Source organism: Sycon ciliatum, chromosome 6 (genome assembly GCF_964019385.1).
Source record: "Sycon ciliatum chromosome 6, ocSycCili1.1, whole genome shotgun sequence".
NCBI lineage: Eukaryota > Metazoa > Porifera > Calcarea > Leucosolenida > Sycettidae > Sycon > Sycon ciliatum.
In genome coordinates, this window is record NC_088648.1 from 2,663,071 (window position 1) to 2,688,731 (window position 25,661).

A 25,661-nucleotide genomic window follows, 5' to 3' on the forward strand; every position below is an offset into this window, starting at 1 on the left:
TCCCCGAGTTTGACCCACGCCAGCGGCGTATCCCAAACGGCCTCCGATGGTGCCAACACCACGCCGAAAGCAGACGTGCTCTCGAGCTCGCACCCAAACGACCCAGTCAACAACCAGTACGAGTCGTATGAACACGACATCGCATCGCCCATGTCGGCAACCAGCACGACCGTGCACCCCGGAACGCCGCCAGGCAGCACAAATACAAGTACGACAACATCCAACTCACCGCACACCGACACAACTACTCCGACAACAAAGTGTAGTCACCCAGATTCGGCGCGTGCTGAAGACCTCCTCTCCTCACTGGTGACTAACACAGACATGTCTAACCAGCCAGCAAACCCCTGGATTACCTCCGAACGACGCAGGAGACCCAGTCCCAATGCGGAATCCTCACCTGATTTCAAAAATTCCAAAAACAAAAAGAGAGCAACAACATCGACCCTGGCCAAAGGCGACCCCTTGCCCCGGCACAGGGCTCACGCTTCAGCCCACTGGTGTCACACGATATTCAATCCTAGCGCTGTCCTCCACACAATATCAGTGAGAACAATACTTTCAATTGCGGAAATACCAAAAAAACGAAACAAATTACAAAAATAAATAAAAAATAATGGAAGTCGCGAATTTCATCAGCTCGAACGTCAGGTGTCTGTTCAACAAGATGGACGAGCTTAGCCACGTGGCAAAGTTGCAACAACCGTCAATAATCGCCATCCAGGAAACCTGGGCGGATCCATCGGACAGCGACGGGATGTACGCCATCAACGGCTACAAACTCATAAGAGCGGACCGGGACACCTTTAGTGGAGGAGTCGCCACATACATACCACACAGCTGCCAACACGAGACAATTACCATTCCCATGACTCAAGCGGAATGTATTTGGATTAGAATAACAATCGGCCAAGCCTCCCTTGTGGTGGGGAACATCTACCGTCCCCCGCGGTCCGACCCCGCAGAGTTCGTGATGGAACTGGAGAGAGCCATAAAGCTAGTTGAAAGACACCAGGATGAGATACTTCTCCTTGGCGACTTCAACGCCAAGAACTGCTTGTGGCACCCCAGCGACACCACCGATGCCTTAGGTGAGGACCTGCATTGGCTGTGCGAGACTCGTGGCCTCACACAACACGTCTCCTTTGCCACCCACCTACGCCAACACACACCTACATCGTGCCTGGACCTGGTCATCTCTAGCCTCAGCCGCCATAACATCACCATCACAAGCCTGCCCCCTATGGGTGCCTCTGATCATGTTGTCATACAAGGCAACATACGACCCCAGCAGCACACCACCCACAGAAACAATAATACAAATTATAATAATAATGAGAGCAGTACTACACAGCAAAGCACCTCCAGCACATACTCGTTGTGGAGCGAGGAACGCATTGCGTCCCTGCGTGAAGCTCTTGCTACCTGCAATCTGCAGTACGATCCACATCCCACTGACCCTCAGCCCTCATTCTGGAACTTCTGGAGAGACCAGATACTGAAACTAGCCGTGCACCACTGCCAAGTGACCAGAAGCAAGTCCCGCAAAAATTCTACGCCCACTCGTCCCTGGATGACGAAGGATCTCCTCAGCCAGATCAAAACAAAGCACAAACAGTTCCGCTTCTACAAGGCAACCCAACTAGACTCAGATTGGAAACTGTACACAGCCCAGCGTAACCGCTCTTTTGCGACAGGCTAAGTCCGACTTTGTCCAGCAAACAACGTCAACGGGTACAAACCTCCACCGTCTACTGAAGCACCTGAAAAAACCGCCTAAGCAAACAATTCCCACACTATCGACAGCCAACTCCACTGCAGCCACGGCTATGGAGAAAGCAACAGCTCTCAACAAGTTCTTTATCTCCCAAAGCCAACAGTCCATCGACAAGACCACCTGTACTACACCAGACATCAACACTACCCCTGACATCAGTCATACTCTAAATACAATCGCAGCAACAGTGGAAGAGGTCGAGAAGCTTCTATGCAGTCTAGACACTGGCAAGAGCCCAGGCTTTGACAACATCCCAACTCGGCTCCTGAAAGAAACTGCAAAGGAAATCTCCCCATCTCTCACTAGTCTCTACAATCTGTCCTTCAGAACCGAAGAAATACCACAGGATTGGAAAGACGCAACTATTACACCCATCCCCAAGTCGGGCAACCCCTCCCATCCTACCAACTACCGACCCATCTCCCTGCTCAGTATAATATCAAAAACACAAGAAAAAATAGTCCACTCTCGTCTGTACAATCACATAGCACCGCACTTACCCTCCAACCAATCCGGCTTCAGGAAACAAGACGGGACCGAACTGCAACTCGCACGGATCGTCCACCAGATATCCACAGCTAGGGATGCGGGGAAGCATGTTGTAACGTGTTTCTTCGATCTCAGTAAAGCCTTTGATCGTGTATGGCATCAAGGCTTGCTGAAAAGGCTGAGCCACTATGGTGTCGACGGCAAGGCTCACAATTGGCTCGAAGCCTACTTGACAGGACGCAGACAGCGGGTGCAGGTTGAAGGCACAACATCCGCCTTCATACCAATACCAGCAGGAGTGCCCCAGGGCTCGGTCCTGGGACCACTTCTGTTCCTGGCGTACACCATTGACCTGCCCACTGCCTGTGAGAATGCTACAACCTCGTGTAGCAAGTTCGCGGACGACACCGCACTAATTGCCATTGCAGGCAGCTACATTGAGTGTGAGGCTGCGCTACAAAGAAGCGTCGATGCCGCAGCAGAATGGCTAGAGCGCTGGCACCTGCTAGTCAATAAAACGAAAACCGTCATCCTCCCGTTCTACCATGCTAACCGACCCCCACCACGACTACCCGAAATAAAACTTGGCCAAAGCCTATTAGAAACAGTAACACAACATCGTCACCTCGGCATCATCTTTCAGCACGACCTAAGATGGTCAGCCCACCTTGACTTTGTGCTGAAGAAAGCCGTAAAATCTTTAAATATTCTCTTTAGGCTCAAATCAACTCTACACACTAAATCACTCTCTCTCATTTACAAAACGTATATCCTGCCTATAATTGAATATGCATGCATTGCTGTCACCCCGCTCTCAATTGCAGCCCTTGACCGTCTTGAGCGAATCCAGCGCAAGGCGGCCAGAATCTGCCTCCGTCTCCCCCTTTACACTCCTCTGGATCATTCAACACTGCTCCATCGGCTCAAATGGCCGACAATGTTCTCTCGCCGCAAAGTGAAGCTCACCCTTCTTGCTCACTCCATAAAATACCAATATGCCCCACAACACATACGCTTGCTCAACACCCCCGCTCAAGTTACGGCCCAGTACAGCCTTCGACACGCACGCACTTGGCACCTCCCACCCTCCAGAACCGATCGCTGTAAAGACTCCCCACTGTACAAGTCCCTAGAATACTACAATGCCCTCCCTGCTAGCATTCGTGACGTCTCCTCCCGACCTGCTTTCAAACAAGAAATCTGCTCACTGCTGATTAACTCAATCTGCTCCTGCAGCGCTCACCCTCTCCCATACTTGTAAAGTTCAAAGTGATGTAAATCACTTTCCAACTGTTTAACCCACAATCTCACCTTCTCATCAATTTATCTCTTATTGGCGATGGTGCCATCGTGAGAATAAAGAATTCAACAATCTTCTGTGGTTCCATGCCTAGCATGTACGTGTGAACCATCCTGCAAAGTTTGAATGACGTAGGTTGAGCGATCGTTCCGCAAAACATACTTCTTGAAATTCTCTTCATAGTATATCTTCCACCATTGAAATTTCGAATTTCTTCAAAAAAGGTGCTGAGAGGGGTGGCTTGCAACCTCGATATGGCTTGTTCCAGGCATGCTTTGGAGCCATCTTCTGTTGAAGTAGTGGCGGGGATCTGCCCTGCAACTGCTACAACAAAAAATGATTCGATCTGAGAAAGGGTGAGACCGCGAATCTCGGTTGAATATTGAGTATTTCAAGCCTTTTCACGACGAAGATTGAGTTTTTTTTGGAGATGGACGTCGCGGCAAAGGACATGGTGTCCGACTTCTGGCGTCTGGTGAAGCCAGGGATCATTTGTCCAGTCAGGCCGGCAGCCTAACCGTCGGTAAGCTTGTGTTTGGATCCCGTTCTACTCGATGTGGTAGATCACAAACAATTTGATATCGCGCAAATGGATCTCAGCATCGTGCGTACGGTATTTTATATTCAGAAAATCCCAAAGTGTCTTTGTGTGGCCGTCCTATGCCACGAGAAACTCCAATCAGGCTCCTATGTCCTCTGCCTTCATGATTGAATGTCCTTTTCGTTTGAACAAAGAACACAACAATCGAGGACGGCTTTGCAATGAAAAATACAGCTATACTGGAGCTGAAAAAATGAAGAAAAAAACGTTCTCAGGATGAGACTCGAGTACACGCATACTCTCCCAGCAGGTGAAACGCAAATTTTTGTGAAAAATGCGTGTCGCCAACTGACCAGTAATTTTGCCTGACGGGCGATACTGACTGTACCAAACTAGCTCCCAAAAAAGGCTCGAGCAGAAAAGAACAAGTGGCAGCTTGTCACGAAGGGAACGTCTGGTCTTCTCGTCACTATTCGAAGGTTTCTCAGCGCTGTCAAAAGAGCAAATATTTGAATTTTCGTGCGGTTTGTGTTTTTTTGTGAGGCAAAGCTTGTAACCCCGGATGTGTGCCCGTGTCATCTCCCGGTATTGTACTACTCCCTGCTCTATATCGCGCTACATATTATCATAATGGTAATTGTTATGTCATGACCCGGATCAGACTCGTCGTGAAAGCGACCATGCATTGAGTTCAGCAGCCAAAAGCTGGGCTCCGAAATATTCTAGAGTTCTGTAAGAACCATGATTAGTCCCGCGAAGGATTTGGCACTTTCGTTAGTTGAGCAATCATGGCTTACAACTCGTGGCCTCGAGTCACAAGTGTTGTCGTACGGCGGCTACACCTTCAGTACAAGTCGTCAGCATTGTACTCAATACACTGTTGAGCTTGAGGGGACCCTGCTTAGTCCTGCAAGGGAGCTGATACCTTTGTTAGTCGAGCAAGCATGGCACCTCTTCTCGCGTCGTACGACGTAAAGGGTCCTGCAAGTGCTTCGCGCACTGCGGACTCCGTTATCCCTTTTTGGGAGAGGTCACGGCTTGACCGTGAAGCACCCTACGGGGTAATGAGAGGGAAGAGCCTACGGGCAGGAGATGAAGGGTGACCAACGACCAAGGCAGCGTACGGAGGCGGCGTGCTCTAGCTGCAGCAACTTCCGACAGCATACTCCAGGCCCCGTTGCACGAAGAGCCTCGGAGTCCTTTCATGTAATGTGGGTGAGCGAGCTCCCCGTATTGATTGATCATTCTTTGTACTATTATTCTAGTTTGGCTGATTGCACGTATTGCACCACTGTTTGTAATATAGAAATAATCCTTACGCATTCTTGCCACTGTATACTTTTGATCACATAATGTAGCATATATAAGGAGCTGTTTTGCTAACATTCATCCTCGATTCTCGGGGAGCTCACTACTCCTCTCGATTCTGAGAGAGTCACTCTGACTCTCTCCTGCTTTGGTCTTTTGACTCTACACACTTGATCTTTCGATCTAGTACTGCAATGGTTCAAATAAACACTGTTCGAGTGGAATTAGAAACCTGTCGTTCTATGTGAGCTAGCAACTTGGATGGCGACTATATTGGTCGTCTACCTGGGTAGCCACTAGACTGGTCTAAACCAAGTCACAAACCCGCCAAGCGCGGCCATGACAGTTATACTGGGCTTGCCACATTCATGGTACATGTGTCGTCGGGGGGTTTTATTCCTCGCACGATAGCCCTTCCGATTACTCTCTTAGTCATACATCACACGTATGCCACACTCAGAGGACAGATTATTTTAGTCTTACTCCAAGGAGAGTCTCAGGAAGAAGGCACCCAAAACAACCAGAATGCGTACGATAAGTATGCACGCATGCGCAACCTGCGCAGTCCACACACACGTGCCAAAAGGGGCACATACCCTCCAAAAGGGCAGGGACAACATACGGCCACATGAAAAAAAATGCAAACTCTCCTGAGGATGGGAGAGAGAAAAATGTGAGAAGAAAGACAGGAGAAAAAGAAATCAAATGTGAACAAAACATACACATGCGGATACGCAGGGCCAAAACAGTAGGATACATTAGTAACTCCTTACAACGGGGGAAAAGCCAAAGCAAAGGGGTGGAAAGAAAACAGACTGGGCCCACCCATAGAGGGAACCCCCATACTTTCAGGCGTGGGTCCCCGGAAAACAACCACCTCGCCCTGGTGCGAAGCCAAGGCAAACCGACGGTACTGCGAAGACCGCGGCAGCTGAACCGGGTGAACAGTCATCTGACAGCACAGGAGTTGTCCGGAAAACCATCACGCAGCCGATGGGGCTACGAAAACTCACAGAGACACACGCAGAAAGAAAGAAACACGGACTGACGCAAACATCTCAGCAATACTAGGAGCCAAAATTCAGACAAGAAAAACCACACTGAGAAGGAACGGCAGAACAGCAACGTTGAACACGCCTACGGATACAGGGGCAGTCTATCCATGAGGACACCAGATAGCACACAAACAAATCGGTCACCAATACGCAAACAAAAATTAACATAGAAAAACCACAGGGCGCTACCCTGAATAACCACAGGCCTCTAACCTGAAAAAAACCACAGGCCTCTAACCTGAAAAAACCCCACAGGGATCGAACCTGAATATCACGCGTGAAACACATCCGCTCACGAAACACAAAAAAAACACCGTCCTGAACCCTACTGGGACGCACAAAGGCCAGCCAGCAAAACACGGAAACCGAACACCCGCAAGGTGAACCGATACAAATAAGCGCTGGATCCCACCAGCCCACCAGGCAGACCGTGGCTCACCATGATCGGACGCCCCCCCCCCCCCCCCTAGGTGAAATGAAGAGACCCACGTGCCAAAGCACAAATACAAAACAACACGCTCACAGAAAGATTGCCACCCGGACCGTCAACGAGACTCTCAGAAGCATGTCACACCACTGGGCGACCGCCATTCCACATGATCGGTGGGGCAACACGGCGGAGCACTAAAACGCTCGACACAAAACATGAATACCAGTAAAACGAAAAAGAAAGCACTTGTACTTGAAACTGGAAACGACGGAGTGCCACCACATCGAGTTAATCGATGGGGACATCTACCAAACTGAAACAAATCGAACGACACAGGATCGGAGCAGTCCGACGACACCGAAACGACGTGCACCAGTGCACAACACAGGGCGAGTAAGCAAACACGAGCAAAGCTACCCATGCTGACTACCATGATGACGTACCAAGCAACACGATGAGCATGCACGATAGTCGACAGCACGGACAACAGAACTTTCAAGTCAGAAGGTGTGAAAACACAGTGCACACGAACACTCGACCAGCCAGAGGCCGGAGGGCGACAATGTACACTGGTTCAAAACACCGCACATAGAACGTGGGCCACAATCATGTACTAACACTAATAGGAGCGAGGCTCGAACGATGTACTTGTACACAAGAGAACAACACGGGACTTCAATGCCACGAAGCGAAACAATTATTTTGAAAATCCCAAATCGGAAGACTAGTACCAGGGGAACTACGTACAAGGTACAAAACATTACGCAGGGCAGACAAAGCATGCTCACCTGAGTAGGAGCTCCGAGGACAGGGTTGAGCAGATGGAGCAAAGCGGAGCCATGGCGAGGACGCGTGCAGAAGGCAAGATATGAAGCCACGGCGAAAACGAAAACGATCTCAGGGTCGTGGAGAACGATGCCACTAGCTGGGCGCCAATTGTCGTCGGGGGGTTTTATTCCTCGCACGTACCTGCCCCTTTTGGCACGTGTGTGCGGACTGCGCAGGTTGCGCATGCGTGCATACTTATCGTACGCATTCTGGTTGTTTTGGGTGCCTTCTTCCTGAGACTCTCCTTGGAGTAAGACGAAAATAATCTGTCCTCTGAGTGTGGCGTACGTGTGAGGTATGACTAAGAGAGCAATCGGAAGGGCTATCGTGCGAGGAATAAAACCCCCCGACGACACATGTATATAGCAGTACTCTTAGGGCAGGGTCAGTACCAATTTTCGTCTGATGATCGATTAAGTTTGTGAAACTCGGAGTTAAGAAAACACAGCTGCTCATTCTGCTGTCTGTACATGTAGTTTAGTATGAAGAGATAGTAGGGAGGTTCTGCTATACGTGAAACGTAGAAAAATCACGTAGAGAGCAGGTGTCTGGGTTAGAGTCTACGGCTTCGCGTGTTTTGGCTCCAGATTTCTACGCGGAGATGGGGTTCTCTACGTTGTGGCACACGCAGAGAAAATGCGTATGGATCTGCTGGGTATCGATCAACTGCAGGCAGAAAACTGCCAAATATGGAAGGGGAAAGTCCCTGTACGCACTCCACGTGACTTCTCTAGGTGAAACGTAGAGCAGAACCGCATTTCTTTACGTTACGGGAACGCGAAGAAAGTTCGCGTGATTCTTTGCGTCGCGTTCCCAAAACGTAGAGCAGAACCTCCCTAGTGCTGCCTAGTCTGTCTCACTTCATGTTCGCATAACTTCCCTTATTTCTGCTTATCTCCGATAAACATGTGCCTCCTAAGTTGGGTGGTCGTTGTCTCGCGTTCTTGAAGTGAGCCGTGGCTGTCCTGTGCCATGGTCCTTCGTGTTTCGTCACCATCTCATCAAAACTAACATTCTTATTTCGCCGCAATGTTTAGCTTTGTTTTGACATGCGTCTGATGCATGGGGAGGCTGGGGCCCTGACGACCTGCAGCAAGTATGCGTATGCACAAAGGTGCCAGTTTGCGTCCCGGGTAACGGAATGGCCCTGATTCCTTTTCATCCTGAGTTGCCAATACCAACGTTGGTGTCTTAATATCCATTGTGTAAAATCACCTTTTAAGGTGATTTTATACTAAAATTATCATAAAGTGATTGTGATCAGGGGCCCTTGTGAGCCCATAAAACAAAGTATATGGTTGGCGGGGAGGGGGGGGGGGGGTCACCCAGACTTCTCGTACGGTGCGTTCAGACTACCAAGAACCCCGTCAAACCGTGAATGGTGATAAACCGTGAAGGACATTTGCGCCACCGGTAACAAATTAATGTTACTTGTGCAGCTTTCACCACGGACTGAGAAGTAATTTTCCCTTATTCTCAGCATGGGCACCTTTTTTAACGCCGGAATGCTGTTTCTGCCGCAGCAGCCGACAGAAGTAAAATCTTTCCATCTGCAAAGTGCCGATGACGTCACGTGATCGCACCACCTTGGAAACATTCCCATTCCGTCACTCTTTATCGGTAGTCTGAACCCGCCTTTATTTCACGCCTCCTTACTGTTGTACCTCTTTCAAAGAGTCTGTGACCCTGATTGGTGTTGTTCTTCTGGTTGTGCAGCTGTATGTAATTTGCCAACTATTACGAATAGTATGCATGTAACAGGAGGCAGGCATAGTGTCCTTGGAAACCCCAAAAAATACACATCCTACAGTGTTGCTTGCAGTCCAGGATTCTACCTTTCCGACCCAGGGTATTCAAGGCAATGCACATCGGGCGGAGGAATGTTCCTATCCGTGCCACAATGTGAAAGTAGGTTTTCATTATAATTGCTCTTGTTGTTGCTCTTGTTGTTGTTGTTTCAAATCTTTATTCTCACGATAGCCAGTGGCCAATAAGAGATAATAGTGTAAGAAAGGAGAAAGAGTGAGGAAGAATTGGGTGGGCAGGGCCTAGGGGTTAATGACTACTTAAGTGTACGGGCAGGGGTGGTCGCCACACGAGCATACAGAGTTGCGTACTTAAGTGTAGGGGCAGGGGTGGTCCCTACACGAGCACACAGAGTTGTGCAACAGCAGGGATATCTCGGATTTGAAGGGAGTACGAGAAGGTTGTTGTTGTTGTTGTTTGAATTCTTTATTCTCACGATGGCACCATCGCCAATAAGAGATAAATTTATGAGAAGGTGAGATTGTGGGTTAAACAGTTGGAAAGTGATTTACATCACTTTGAACTTTACAAGTATGGGAGAGGGTGAGCGCTGCAGGAGCAGATTGAGTTAATCAGCAGTGAGCAGATTTCTTGTTTGAAAGCAGGTCGGGAGGAGACGTCACGAATGCTAGCAGGGAGGGCATTGTAGTATTCTAGGGACTTGTACAGTGGGGAGTCTTTACAGCGATCGGTTCTGGAGGGTGGGAGGTGCCAAGTGCGTGCGTGTCGAAGGCTGTACTGGGCCGTAACTTGAGCGGGGGTGTTGAGCAAGCGTATGTGTTGTGGGGCATATTGGTATTTTATGGAGTGGGCAAGAAGGGTGAGCTTCACTTTGCGGCGAGAGAACATTGTCGGCCATTTGAGCCGATGGAGCAGTGTTGAATGATCCAGAGGAGTGTAGAGGGGGAGGCGGAGGCAGATTCTGGCCGCCTTGCGCTGGACTCGCTCAAGACGGTCAAGGGCTGCGATTGAGAGTGGGGTGACAGCAATGCATGCATATTCAATTATGGGCAGGATATACGTTTTGTAAATGAGAGAGAGTGATTTAGTGTGTAGAGTTGATTTGAGCCTAAAGAGAATATTAAAAGATTGTACAGCTTTCTTTAGCACAAAGTCAAGGTGGGCTGACCATCTTAGGTCATGCTGAAAGATGATGCCGAGGTGACGATGTTGTGTTACTGTTTCTAGTAGGGTTTGGCCAAGTTTTATTTCGGGTAGTCGTGGTGGGGGTCGGTTAGCATGGTAGAACGGGAGGATGACGGTTTTCGTTTTATTGACTAGCAGGTGCCAGCGCTCTAGCCATTTTGCTGCGGCATCGACGCTTCTTTGTAGCGCAGCCTCACACTCAATGTAGCTGCCTGCAATGGCAATCAGTGCGGTGTCGTCCGCGAACTGGCTACACGAGGATCTAGCATTTTCACAGGCAGTGGGCAGGTCAATGGTGTACGTCAGGAACAGAAGTGGTCCCAGGACCGAGCCCTGGGGCACTCCCGCTGGTATTGGTATGAAGGCGGATGTTGTGCCTTCAACCTGCACCCGCTGTCTGCGTCCTGTCAAGTAGGCTTTGAGCCAATTGTGAGCCTTGCCGTCAACACCGTAGTGGCTCAGCTTTTTCAGCAAGCCTTGATGCCATACACGATCAAAGGCTTTACTGAGATCGAAGAAACACGTTACAACATGCTTCCCCGCATCCCTAGCTGTGGATATCTGGTGGACGATCCGTGCGAGTTGCAGTTCGGTCCCGTCTTGTTTCCTGAAGCCGGATTGGTTGGAGGGTAAGTGCGGTGCTATGTGATTGTACAGACGAGAGTGGACTATTTTTTCTTGTGTTTTTGATATTATACTGAGCAGGGAGATGGGTCGGTAGTTGGTAGGATGGGAGGGGTTGCCCGACTTGGGGATGGGTGTAATAGTTGCGTCTTTCCAATCCTGTGGTATTTCTCCGGTTCTGAAGGACAGATTGTAGAGACTAGTGAGAGATGGGGAGATTTCCTTTGCAGTTTCTTTCAGGAGCCGAGTTGGGATGTTGTCAAAGCCTGGGCTCTTGCCAGTGTCTAGACTGCTTAGAAGCTTCTCGACCTCTTCCACTGTTGCTGCGATTGTATTTAGAGTATGACTGATGTCAGGGGTAGTGTTGATGTCTGGTGTAGTACAGGTGGTCTTGTCGATGGACTGTTGGCTTTGGGAGATAAAGAACTTGTTGAGAGCTGTTGCCTTCTCCATAGCCGTGGCTGCAGTGGAGTTGGCTGTCGATAGTGTGGGAATTGTTTGCTTAGGCGGTTTCTTCAGGTGCTTCAGTAGACGGTGGAGGTTTGTACCCGTTGACGTGGTTTGCTGGACAAAATCGGACTTAGCCTGTCGCAAAAGAGCGGTTACTCGGTTACGCTGGGCTGTGTACAGTTTCCAATCTGAGTCTAGTTGGGTCGCCTTGTAGGTGCGGAACTGTTTGTGCTTTAATTTGATCTGGCTGAGGAGATCCTTCGTCATCCAGGGACGAGTGGGCGTAGAATTTTTGCGGGACTTGCTTCTGGTCACTTGGCAGTGGTGCACGGCTAGTTTCAGTATCTGGTCTCTCCAGAAGTTCCAGAATGAGGTTACTGGCTGAGGGTCAGTGGGATGTGGATCGTACTGCAGATTGCAGGTAGCAAGAGCTTCACGCAGGGACGCAATGCATTGCTCGCTCCACAACCAGTATGTGCTGGAGGTGCTTTGCTGTGTAGTACTGCTCTCATTTTTATTATTATCGGTATTATTGTTTCTGTGGGTGGTGTGCTGCTGGGGTTGTAGGTTGCATTGTATGACAACATGATCAGAGGCACCCATAGGGGGCAGGCTTGTGATGGTGATGTTATGGCGGCTGAGGCTAGAGATGGCCAGGTCCAGGCACGATGTAGGTGTGTGTTGGCGTAGGTGGGTGGCAAAGGAGACGTGTTGTGTGAGGCCACGAGTCTCGCACAGCCAATGCAGGTCCTCACCTAAGGCATCAGTGGTGTCGCTGGGGTGCCACAAGCAGTTCTTGGCGTTGAAGTCGCCAAGGAGAAGTATCTCATCCTGGGGTCTTTCAACTAGCTTTATGGCTCTCTCCAGTTCCATCACGAACTCTGCGGGGTCGGACCGCGGGGGACGGTAGATGTTCCCTACCACAAGGGAGGTTAGGCCGATTGTTATTCTAATCCAAATACATTCCGCTTGAGTCATGGGAATGGTAATTGTCTCGTGTTGGCAGCTGTGTGGTATGTATGTGGCGACTCCTCCACCAAAGGTGTCCCGGTCCGCTCTTATGAGTTTGTAGCCGTTGATGGCGTACATCCCGTCGCTGTCCGCTGGATCCGCCCAGGTTTCCTGGATGGCGATTATTGACGGTTGTTGCAACTCTGCCACGTGGCTAAGCTCGTCCATCTTGTTGAACAGACACCTGACGTTCGAGCTGATGAAATTCGCGACTTCCATTTTTATTTATTTATTTTTGTAATTTGTTTCGTTTTTTTGGTATTTCCGCAATTGAAAGTATTGTTCTCACTGATATTGTGTGGAGGACAGCGCTAGGATTGAGTATCCTGTGACACCAGTGCCAGTGGGCTCAAGCGTGAGCCCTGTGCTGGGGCAAGGGGTTGGCTTTGGCCAGGGTCGATGTTGTTGCTCTCTGCGTCTGCGACGTCTGGTGCAGAGTTTCCATTCTTCCTCCGCTGCATTGAGCTTCTGCAGGAGTTGTTCGGCGCGAAACCATGTCTCGGCTATTGCGAGAGCGTGAATGCCTCGTGTTGAGATGAGCGTTTGAACTTCTGCTACCTTCCGCCGAACACTACACACATTCAGAAATCCCACACTGAGTGACTCGGTCGGGGAGGTAGGTGGTGCTGTGGGTGTTACATTATAGTTATAGTTCTGCATTTTTTTTCTTTTTCTTTTCAAGTCATGATTAGACTCTGGCAAGCGGACTAAATCGTGAGCCTGGAGCTAGATTTGTTGGTTTCCGGGAATCCTTCTTCTTCACCCCAGTTGCCAACTCTGGTGAGGACTCAGTGCTGGTATTCCTGCCTCGACGTTCAGGCGTGAACCAAGTGTGGATCGCTTCGGTGTTGATGTTTGATGCCACTTCTGATAGGAGTCGCTCTGTCCGTTCTAGGTCTCGCTCTGCAGGAATGTCTACTTCGACGTCCGTGAGGGGAGTTCTGGGGTGTGCTGTCATGCTTGACAGCGATCCCTGTGCGGACGACATGTCTGGCTCAGTATCTGTCAGGTTTTTCAACGCTGAAGTATCCTCAGTAGTCCCCTCATCGACTTTCGTAGTTTTCAAATTCAAATCCGTTTCGAACACTTCAGTGCTGACTGCGGGTTCTCCAACATTTGACCCCACAGGAGTTGCACTCGTACTACATCCAGTACTCGAGAGAGTACTCGGGCTGGTGCTGGGCCTGCTGGCAGTGCTGCTGTTGGAGCGTGCCGAGTCTGGCGACTCGTTTTGGACTCCGGTCTGTACGGTAAGTTCACCAGGTTGCACTCCGACAGTTGCAGTTGCGCTTGTTCTGGTGTGCGCGGTTTGCTTGGCGTATGTCGTTCCTGTGGCGAGTTTGCAATCTGCAGCGATGTGTCCCGGTTGGGAGCATTTACGACAGGTTGCAGGCTGGCCATCGTAGCGTACACGAAACAAGTTGTTCGTAGATGTTTTCACATACGACGGAATCTGCATGTTGGGGCGAAGAGAGAATGTGGCGAAGCGGATACCAGTGGCAATGGCGAGCCCTGACTTCGTCTTGACAAATCCATGGCGAAGAGGCCCAACGGCCGATCCAAAGACACCCAGGCTTTCGATAATAACGTCGTCTTGGACCCAGATGGGCACATCGTGGATTTGGATTTCCACGGAATCAGGCACCAGTTGAGTGACGCGCACTTCCACTGACTTGAGATGGAAACCGTTTCGGCAAAGTCGTGTCAGAGTGTCTCGGGAATGAAACGTGGCCTTGCAGCTCAAGTTACTAGTCAGCTGCACGGATATCAAGTCGGTGTAGCCATGTTCAATCAGGCCCTCAGCAACTTCGAGGGTTTTCGTGTGCAGTGGAACGTGGAAAGTACCCGTGTTCCTCTTTAGAACTTTCGGAGAGACCGAATTCCAACTGCGATTTTCACCGGACGTGGGCATTTTGGAACGCTCAAACTATCTACTACCTAATTTTAAACTATCCAGTCCCTACCCTGCTCCAGACCGGCCTGCTGCCGGCTGGCTCCTGCAAAACCTGCGAAAAACTACGGAGCTCGAAAAAAGCTAACTGCCCTGTAGCTATAGTTCCTTGTATTGTTGTTGTTGTTGTTTCAAATCTTTATTCTCACGATAGCCAGTGGCCAATAAGAGATAATAGTGTAAGAAAGGAGAAAGAGTGAGGAAGAATTGGGTGGGCAGGGCCTAGGGGTTAATGACTACTTAAGTGTACGGGCAGGGGTGGTCGCCACACGAGCATACAGAGTTGCGTACTTAAGTGTACGGGCAGGGGTGGGCGCTACACGAGCATACAGAGTTGTGCAACAGCAGGGATATCTCGGATTTGAAGGGAGTACGAGAAGGGATTTCGCGAAGCTGGGTGGGCAGGCAATTAAAGTAATGAAGGGCCTTGTACAGGGGAGAATGGAGACAGCGGTCAGTCCGCGGAGTTGGCAAGTGCCAAGTACGAGAGCGACGTAAATTATACGAAGGTTGCACGTTGCTAGCAGTATGCAGCGAGAGTATATGTGGTGGGGCATAATTGTGGCGCAGAGAATGCGCGAAGAGTATATGTTTAACTTTAAAACGTGAAAATAATGTTGGCCATTTGATGCGATGCAAAAGGTGGGAGTGTTCTAAGTGTGTGTAAAGGGGAAGGTGGAGACATATTCTGGCGGCTTTCCGCTGGAGTCGTTCTAGCCTGTCAAGGGAAGTGTGGGACAACGGTGTGAGAGCAGTGCTCGCATATGAGAATATAGGTAGTATGTATGTCTGATAGATGTGAGATAAAGAATCACTGGTGAGTGTAGACCTTAGTCTAAAAAGAATATTGAAAGACTTGAGTGATTTTTTGACTATGTATTCAACATGCTCCGTCCAACGGAGGTCATGCTGAAAGATTATTCCGAGGTGTTTGTGTTTTTGTGCTACGGTAAGCGGACTATTCCTGAGGGTGATCTGGGGTAGCTGTTCAGGGGGGCGGTTATTGTGGTAGAACGGGAGGATGACTGTTTTCTTTGTGTTAACCAGCAGGTGCCATCTTTGAAGCCAGTCTCCAGCTGCTGTGACACTCTGTTGTAGGTTTCGGGTGCAGTCTTGAAGAGTTCTCGCTATGGAAATCAGAGCGGTGTCATCTGCAAACTGGCTACAGGTGGTGCCGGGATTCTCACATGCATGTGGAAGGTCTATGGTGTAGACGAGGAATAGAAGCGGCCCAAGAACAGATCCCTGAGGGACGCCGGCAGGGATCTCGAGGAAAGGCGATAGGTCGCCATCCACCTGGACCCTTTGCCGACGCCCCAACAGGTACCGTCGGAACCACTCCAGGGCGTTGCCCTGGACACCATAGTGGGAGAGTTTTGCTAGAAGGCCTGCATGCCACACACGATCGAAGGCCTTGCTTAGATCGAAAAAGCAGCCATTGACGTGTTTCCCGTCGTCTCTCGCAGTGGAGAGGGTATGGACGAGACGGGCGAGCTGCTGCTCAGTGCCGTCTTTCTCGCGGAATCCGGACTGCTGGTTGGGAAGGTGGGGTGTGATGTGCTTGTAGAGGAGTTGATGTGCAATTTTTTCTTGGATTTTTGATGTAGTGCTCAAGAGAGAGATGGGTCTATAATTTGTTGGTTGGGTTGGGTCACCCGGCTTGGGTACTGGAGTAATGGTGGCATCTTTCCACTCCTGTGGGATTTCTCCGGTTTGGAACGATAGATTAAAGAGGGACGATAACGACGGTGCAAGTTCCTTAGCCGCTTCTTTGAGGAGGCGGTTTGGAATAGAGTCAAACCCGGGGCTTTTGTTGGTATCAACTCCTCGGAGGAGTTTTTCGACCTCAGCTTGGGAAGTCGAGATTTCTTGAAGGGGACTGAGGATGTCAGGGGTGGTGTTGATGGCTGGAGTTTGCTCATCCGCATTGGCCACGGACAGCTTGCTCTGTGAAATGAAGAATTCGTTGAGGGCAGCGGCTTTTTGTGCTGGTGTCGTTGCAGGAGTTGCTTGGCTGACGAGTTCGGGTATGCGTTGTTTTGTAGCTGTAGTTAGGTGCTTCATGAGGCGGTGTAGGGAAGTAGAGGAGGCTGTTGAGTTGTTTACGAAATCCGATTTAGCACGACGCAGGAGGGTGGTGACACGGTTTCTTTGGGCAGTGAACGTGTTCCAGTCGTCAGGCGAGCGTGAGTGAAGGTATATTCTGTGTTTTCTGTGCTTATCCTTGATCTCTTTCAAGAGGCCCTTTGATATCCATGGTCGTGCTGGCACGTTCTTCCTGTCCCAAGGGGGGTGAGTGCGAGTAACTTGGCAGTGTTCTTGGGCGATGCTCATGACATTGTCACGCCAGGATCGCCAGAAGGTGTCAACTGGGCATGGGTCGTGTTGGTTTGGATGGTGGTTGAGATTTGTGCGTGAAAGGGCTTCTCGAAGAAGGTGGATAGTGCTGTCTGTCCATGACCAGAATGTGGTGCTTCTGGATCGTGGAGGGGAGTTGTTAATTATGGGGGGCAGTTGATTATCGATGTGGCCACTGATAGTAGTGTGATCAGATGCGCCAAACGGTGGAAGTGATTGGATATGAATATCATTGGTGTGGAGTGAGGAGATAACAAGGTCTAGACATGAGAGAGGTGTTTGTCGGTGGATGTAAGTAGGGAATCTGACATGTTGTGTGAGGCCGTATGTGTGTAGCAGAGTTTGTATGTCGTCCCCAAGGCGATCTGTTCTGTCTGTGGTGAGCCACGCACTGTTCTTGGCATTGAAGTCTCCAAGTAGTAGGAGGTCGTCACCTTCGGCTCTAGCGGTTTTGATGCTTCTTTCCAGTTCCGCACAGAAGAGGGTGCCATCGCTACGGGGTGGTCGGTAAATGTTTGCAACAACGAGGGAAAGGTTACCGGTGGATATTCTCGTCCATATGCATTCTGCTGCTGTCATTGGTATTGTCAGTACCCTTGTGTTGAAACGTTCCGCTATGTACAAGGCAACACCACCACCATAGTCCTGTCTGTCAGCTCTGATCAGCTTGTAGCCTGGGATTGCATAGAGACTGTCAGGGTCTGATGTGTCAGCCCAGGTTTCCTGGACTGCAATGACTGATAGTTCGTTCTGAGATTCAGAGCACGAACGGGTAAAGGTAAGTAACTCGTCCATTTTGTTGAATATGCAACGCACATTGGTGCTGAGAAAGTTCAAATTCACTGACATTGGTATTGTTTTTTTTTTTGGGGGAATTTTATTTTATTTTATTTTTTTTTTAAATGTTTTTTGTCTTTTGGCTAGTTGTTGAAACTTATCTGGACTCAGTATTTCGGGTGTTTCCTCTGAGGGGAGGGCCATGTCCCATCGGCCTTGGCTTTCTCCTCCATGGTCGAATGGCCGTGGCTGTGTCGGCGACGACGAGGACCGCTGGGTATCCAATCCGCATCGTCAGAGGCAACCGTGGTGGCCCCGTCGTCGTGGCCTGCCCCAGTGCCTGTAGGCGGAGGGGTGCCGGACATTGGGGGTGTACTGGGAGCGATTACCTGCTTGATGTTGTTGTTGTTGTTGTTGTTGTTGTTGTTGTTGTTGTTGTTGTTGTTGTTGTTGTTGTTGTTGTTGTTGTTGTTGTTGGGCATTTTGGAACGCTCAAACTATCTACTACCTAATTTTAAACTATCCAGTCCCTACCCTGCTCCAGACCGGCCTGCTGCCGGCTGGCTCCTGCAAAACCTGCGAAAAACTACGGAGCTCGAAAAAAGCTAACTGCCCTGTAGCTATAGTTCCTTGTATTGTTGTTGTTGTTGTTGTTGTTGTTGTTGTTGTTGTTGTTGTTGTTGTTGTTGTTGTTGTTGTTGTTGTTGTTGTTGTTGTTGTTGTTGTTGTTGTTGTTGTTGTTTGAATTCTTTTATTCTCACGATGGCCTGTGGCCAATAAGAGAAAAATAATTACAGGCACGGGGATCAGATACAGAGAGATCAAGGTTTAGCTGCTTGCTGAGGCAGTAGCGATGGCAATACTAATTGGGAGTTAATCACGTAGGCTGGGCGCAATAGAGCTATAAATGTGCTGAGCAATGTGAGCAAGTACATACGGAAGAGATGACAAGTGGTAGGATGTTTGCTTTGAAATCTCGTCTGGGGTTGATTTGCCGGATGCTGGGTGGGATGCTATTAAAGAGATCAAGAGAAGCATAGATGGGGGAGTCTCTTAGCCGGTTTGTACGTGTTGTGGGTAGCTCAAAGGTTCGGGGGAACCTGAGCGTGCGAATGGGTTGTATTCGGGGTAGGTGAATTGCAAGAAGGTGTGGTGGTGCATATCTATGATGCAGGCTGTGTGCAAGAAGGATATGGGAGAGGGTACGGCGGCTGCTGAGTGATGGCCATTTGAGTCGGTGCAGCAGCACGGAGTGGGTTCTGTGTTCAAAGAGGGGGAGATGCAAACAGAGGCGAGCAGCGCGCCGTTGGATGCGCTCAAGCCGGTCGTTCAGGGTTGCGGGGAGGGGTGAGAGGACAGTGCAAGCATACTCAAGAATAGGGCGGATGTAGGTTAGATAGATGGAGGAGAGAGCAGAAGTGTTTAAGGAATTGCGTAGTCGCAGGAGAAGGAACATCTTCCTGGTCGCTTTAGTGATGATGTAGTCAACATGCGAGTTCCAGCATAGATTCTGCTGTATGAGGAGGCCAAGGTGGCGATGCCTTGAGGCCACAGTGAGGTTGGTATCGTTAAGTGTGATTGATGGTGGTCTGGGAGGTGGCCGGTTGGTGTGGTGAAAGTGGATGACAGTGGTCTTACTTTCGTTGACCAGGAGATGCCAATCCTTCAGCCACTGTGCCGCGGTTGTCACAGCTGACTGGAGGTGCTCTTCTGCGGCTAGAAAATTCTCGTGAGCGGCAATGATGGCAGTGTCGTCGGCAAACTGGCTGCACTCAGTGTTGTCATTTATGCAGGCGGTTGGCAGATCAACTGTGTAGGCCGTGAACAAAAGCGGCCCCAAGACAGAGCCTTGGGGGACCCCCGCTGGAATGTTTAGCCATGTTGATTTGCTGCTCTCCACTTGCACACGTTGTCGTCTATTGGTGAGATAGGAGGCAAGCCACTGGAGGCATTTGCCATCGAGTCCGAGGTGGGCCAATTTTGCAAGCAGTCCTTGGTGCCACACCCGGTCAAACGCCTTAGAGAGGTCGAAGAAGCAAGCAATTACTGTTTGCCCGGCGTCTCTTTTCTCGGTGATCTGATGGATTAACCGAGATAGCTGCTGTGTGGTGCCATCGTTTGGCCGAAAGCCTGATTGGCCGTTGGGGAGGTGATTGTTGTTGTTGTTGTTGTTGACTTTTATTTTACTTCACCAATTGCACAGGCATGATTGCCTTCTTACCGGCCCATAGGTCCGGTTCTCACAGAAAGATGAAGGAAATTATATGAGGAAATGTATAGAGATAAAGACATGCAAGCAGTATAGTTATTATTATAGAAATGTTTGTTATGACATTGTGTGTATGCTGACACTCAATTTGTGTGAATTTTTTTAAATTGCGATAACAAATAATGTGTAGTGGAAGCATTTCATGAATATATGTGTGAACATTGGCAGACTTTGTTGGATGGGCACAACTTTTAGCAGTCCAGGGAACACGAAGTACAGCGAGAGGTGTTCGACTGTAGGCATAGAGATTACAAGTTAAGTAGGTCAATATCAGATAGGGCTCTCTTGAATTGATCGGCAGCAGTTATCAATCTTACATCAGCCGAGAGGGCGTTCCATGCAATACTGCCGTGAAACATCATACTCGAGCGACCAGCAGGCCCGCGAAGGAAAGGGACTTGGAGCAAGTTGGAGACTTGGCCCCTAGTGATACGCTGATCGTTTAGCACAGTGTTTGAATTCTTTATTCTCATGATGGCACCATCGCCAATAAGAGATAAATTGATGAGAAGGTGAGATTGTGGGTTAAACAGTTGGAAAGTGATTTACATCACTTTGAACTTTACAAGTATGGGAGAGGGTGAGCGCTGCAGGAGCAGATTGAGTTAATCAGCAGTGAGCAGATTTCTTGTTTGAAAGCAGGTCGGGAGGAGACGTCACGAATGCTAGCAGGGAGGGCATTGTAGTATTCTAGGGACTTGTACAGTGGGGAGTCTTTACAGCGATCGGTTCTGGAGGGTGGGAGGTGCCAAGTGCGTGCGTGTCGAAGGCTGTACTGGGCCGTAACTTGAGCGGGGGTGTTGAGCAAGCGTATGTGTTGTGGGGCATATTGGTATTTTATGGAGTGAGCAAGAAGGGTGAGCTTCACTTTGCGGCGAGAGAACATTGTCGGCCATTTGAGCCGATGGAGCAGTGTTGAATGATCCAGAGGAGTGTAAAGGGGGAGACGGAGGCAGATTCTGGCCGCCTTGCGCTGGATTCGCTCAAGACGGTCAAGGGCTGCAATTGAGAGCGGGGTGACAGCAATGCATGCATATTCAATTATAGGCAGGATATACGTTTTGTAAATGAGAGAGAGTGATTTAGTGTGTAGAGTTGATTTGAGCCTAAAGAGAATATTTAAAGATTTTACGGCTTTCTTCAGCACAAAGTCAAGGTGGGCTGACCATCTTAGGTCGTGCTGAAAGATGATGCCGAGGTGACGATGTTGTGTTACTGTTTCTAATAGGGTTTGGCCAAGTTTTATTTCGGGTAGTCGTGGTGGGGGTCGGTTAGCATGGTAGAACGGGAGGATGACGGTTTTCGTTTTATTGACTAGCAGGTGCCAGCGCTCTAGCCATTCTGCTGCGGGATCGACGCTTCTTTGTAGCGCAGCCTCACACTCAATGTAGCTGCCTGCAATGGCAATTAGTGCGGTGTCGTCCGCGAACTGGCTACACGAGGTTGTAGCATTCTCACAGGCAGTGGGCAGGTCAATGGTGTACGCCAGGAACAGAAGTGGTCCCAGGACCGAGCCCTGGGGCACTCCTGCTGGTATTGGTATGAAGGCGGATGTTGTGCCTTCAACCTGCACCCGCTGTCTGCGTCCTGTCAAGTAGGCTTCGAGCCAATTGTGAGCCTTGCCGTCGACACCATAGTGGCTCAGCTTTTTCAGCAAGCCTTGATGCCATACACGATCAAAGGCTTTACTGAGATCGAAGAAACACGTTACAACATGCTTCCCCGCATCCCTAGCTGTGGATATCTGGTGGACGATCCGTGCGAGTTGCAGTTCGGTCCCGTCTTGTTTCCTGAAGCCGGATTGGTTGGAGGGTAAGTGCGGTGCTATGTGATTGTACAGACAAGAGTGGACTATTTTTTCTTGTGTTTTTGATATTATACTTAGCAGGGAGATGGGTCGGTAGTTGGTAGGATGGGAGGGGTTGCCCGACTTGGGGATGGGTGTAATAGTTGCGTCTTTCCAATCCTGTGGTATTTCTCCGGTTCTGAAGGACAGATTGTAGAGACTAGTGAGAGATGGGGAGATTTCCTTTGCAGTTTCTTTCAGGAGCCGAGTTGGGATGTTGTCAAAGCCTGGGCTCTTGCCAGTGTCTAGACTGCATAGAAGCTTCTCGACCTCTTCCACTGTTGCTGCGATTGTATTTAGAGTATGACTGATGTCAGGGGTAGTGTTGATGTCTGGTGTAGTACAGGTGGTCTTGTCGATGGACTGTTGGCTTTGGGAGATAAAGAACTTGTTGAGAGCTGTTGCTTTCTCCATAGCCGTGGCTGCAGTGGAGTTGGCTGTCGATAGTGTGGGAATTGTTTGCTTAGGCGGTTTTTTCAGGTGCTTAAGTAGACGGTGGAGGTTTGTACCCGTTGACGTTGTTTGCTGGACAAAGTCGGACTTAGCCTGTCGCAAAAGAGCGGTTACTCGGTTACGCTGGGCTGTGTACAGTTTCCAATCTGAGTCTAGTTGGGTCGCCTTGTAGGTGCGGAACTGTTTGTGCTTTGTTTTGATCTGGCTGAGGAGATCCTTCGTCATCCAGGGACGAGTGGGCGTAGAATTTTTGCGGGACTTGCTTCTGGTCACTTGGCAGTGGTGCACGGCTAGTTTCAGTATCTGGTCTCTCCAGAAGTTCCAGAATGAGGTTACTGGCTGAGGGTCAGTGGGATGTGGATCGTACTGCAGATTGCAGGTAGCAAGAGCTTCACGCAGGGACGCAATGCATTCCTCGCTCCACAACGAGTATGTGCTGGAGGTGCTTTGCTGTGTAGTACTGCTCTCATTATTATTATAATTTGTATTATTGTTTCTGTGGGTGGTGTGCTGCTGGGGTCGTATGTTGCCTTGTATGACAACATGATCAGAGGCACCCATAGGGGGCAGGCTTGTGATGGTGATGTTATGGCGGCTGAGGCTAGAGATGGCCAGGTCCAGGCACGATGTAGGTGTGTGTTGGCGTAGGTGGGTGGCAAAGGAGACGTGTTGTGTGAGGCCACGAGTCTCGCACAGCCAATGCAGGTCCTCACCTAAGGCATCGGTGGTGTCGCTGGGGTGCCACAAGCAGTTCTTGGCGTTGAAGTCGCCAAGGAGAAGTATCTCATCCTGGGGTCTTTCAACTAGCTTTATGGCTCTCTCCAGTTCCATCACGAACTCTGCGGGGTCGGACCGCGGGGGACGGTAGATGTTCCCCACCACAAGGGAGGCTTGGCCGAGTGTATGTGTGTGCAAGGCTGACAATACTAAGAAGTGCCAGAAGCGGTGCGGTGGGGTGAGAAAGCGCTGTTGCAAGGTTGCACGAATGCCGGCTTTGAAACTCTTCTCCAGACGTCCAAGCAACTGGGCAGAAAGCCCAGGAACAAAGCTATTCGAACCATAGCATAGCTGAGAGAGGACCATGCTGAGGAACCAAGTGCGTCTTGCGCGCAAACTGAGTCTTTGACCATGCCTCCAGGCTGGCCAATGGTTCTAGCAGTCCTGCGGCTCAGGTGTGCAATGTGGGGCTTCCAGGACAGCTCCTCGTCGAGTATTACCCCGAGGCACTTAGCCGACGGTGTGACAGCAAGTTTGTTAGCATGGCAGAACACCTCAGCCTGTGTGTCATCTGCGTCACGGGGCTTTATGAAGAGAAGCTGAGTTTTTGCTGCATTAAGCAGCAAACCAATAACTTCTAACCATGTGGTGAGGCTTGTGATGGCGTGGCTGAGGGTTCGGCATACTTCAGTGGGGTCGGTGTCTGAGCAGTCGAGAGTAATGTCGTCGGCAAATTCTTGGTGATTTACCACCGGTGGCAGGATCGTGCTCAATGTGCTAGTGTACAAGACAAATAGCAGGGAACCAAGAGCGCTGCCCTGTGGGACACCTCGAGAACAAGAAATGGCAGGAGAGAGATGTCCTTCAACTCTGATCTGCTGGAAGCGGCCTGAGAGGTAATCGGCAAACCAAGTGAGTGGGGTACCAGATATGCCAAGAGAGAAGAGTTCAGTTAGAAGATGCTTGTACTGTACGCAATCAAACGCTTTTGACATGTCTACGAACACAACTCCAGTGTACTCTCGTCGAGATGTGGCTAGAGACCATCTGTTGACTGCGAGGACAAGTGCATCCAACCTCGAGGTGCGTGTGGCGCTATAATTTGGCTGACTGGCCACGTTTAAAGCACTTCTTCCGGCAAACAGACTGGTCCCCTATCATCACTGACAACATTGACCTGTCATGCAAGCGGCTGAATGGCAAGATCTCTGAGGGCATGACAACGTTCATCCCGTCCAAGAGCCTCAAGCTGCACAGTACCGACCCAGTGTGGTGGACACCAGAGTGCACCGAAGCCACCAAGAGGAAGCGAAATGCATGGAAGCGACTCCGTCTGCATCCAGCAGATGCACAACTCCAACTGGCTTATACCCAAGCCACAGTCACTGCCTCAGCATGCCTTCAGAGAGCTGAAGATACCCATGCAGCATCCATCCATCGAAGGCTCGCAGCGGGTGGTTTATCCAGTCGTGAATGGTGGTCCACTGTCAAGCGTGCCGGTGGGTGTGGGCGTAGCCATGATATCCCTACCCTCAAGGAGGAAAGCGGCGAGGAGCTAACCACCAGTAAGGACAAAGCAGAGAGCTTTGCCCGCTACTTTTCAGCGAAATTCAGCCTTGGTGATGACCTTGATGCCAGCAACCTCCCGTATGTACGCCCGCGATCTGATGCTTGTCTGAGTACCATCGACTTTAGGCCACGAACGGTATGCCGTGAACTGAGGAGGATTATCCCGTCCAAAGCCACTGGCTCGGATAGTGTACCAGGACGAGTGTTGAAGCAGTGCTGTGAGGAACTGTGCAAGCCTGTGGCCCAGCTCTTCAGCAAAGCATTCCGCCAAGGCCGGCAACCGTCACTGTGGAAGCTTGCCTCAGTTGTACCTGTGCACAAGAAGGGTTCGAAGTCTGCAACAAAGAACTACCGACCCATATCCCTGCTGCCAATACTGTCAAAGGTCATGGAAGCTATCATCAATCGTAGCCTTATGGGATTCCTTGAGCGCGGGCACATCCTCACTGCTAACCAGTACGGCTTCGGCTCCGGCCTGGGAACGCAGGACCTCCTTACCCTACTACACCATCGTTGGAGTACCGTGGCTGCAGGGGGCGGAGCTGTGCGGGTTGTTGCTGTGGATATTGCTGGAGCGTTCGATCAAGTCTCCCACCCAGGTGTGATCCACAAAGCCCAGCAGTACGGTGTATCCGGCATGCTCCTTGCATGGTTGGGGGACTACCTGCTGGACAGGCGCCTGAGTGTTGTCGTTGGTGGGCAGTCGTCCAGCCCACACCGCATCACAGCCGGTGTTCCGCAAGGTAGCTTGTTGGGACCGACACTGTTCCTCCTCTACACGAACGATGCCGATGACCACCTTCCACCAGGTGTAGATCTGGCCGCTTATGCCGACGACACAACGCTGTTTCAGTGCCTGTCCACCATGGATACCATTGACCACAGCTCGACAGCCCTGCAAAATGCTCTCGATGCCCTTGTGAATTGGGGCACCAGCTGGAGAATTGCGTTCGAGC

The 25,661-nt window shown here is 50.1% G+C and overlaps 1 protein-coding gene across 1 annotated transcript in view; it reads left to right on the forward strand.

The window, feature by feature from the left end:
- The window catches only part of LOC135819162 (uncharacterized), a gene marked incomplete at its 5' end in the record, with an annotated part of 333,212 nt that overhangs the window by 86,048 nt on the left and 221,503 nt on the right, over positions 1-25,661 (forward strand). The window contains 1 exon segment of the mRNA XM_065332321.1: positions 9,445-9,636. Within this exon segment, the coding sequence (XP_065188393.1) occupies positions 9,445-9,636 (192 nt within the window).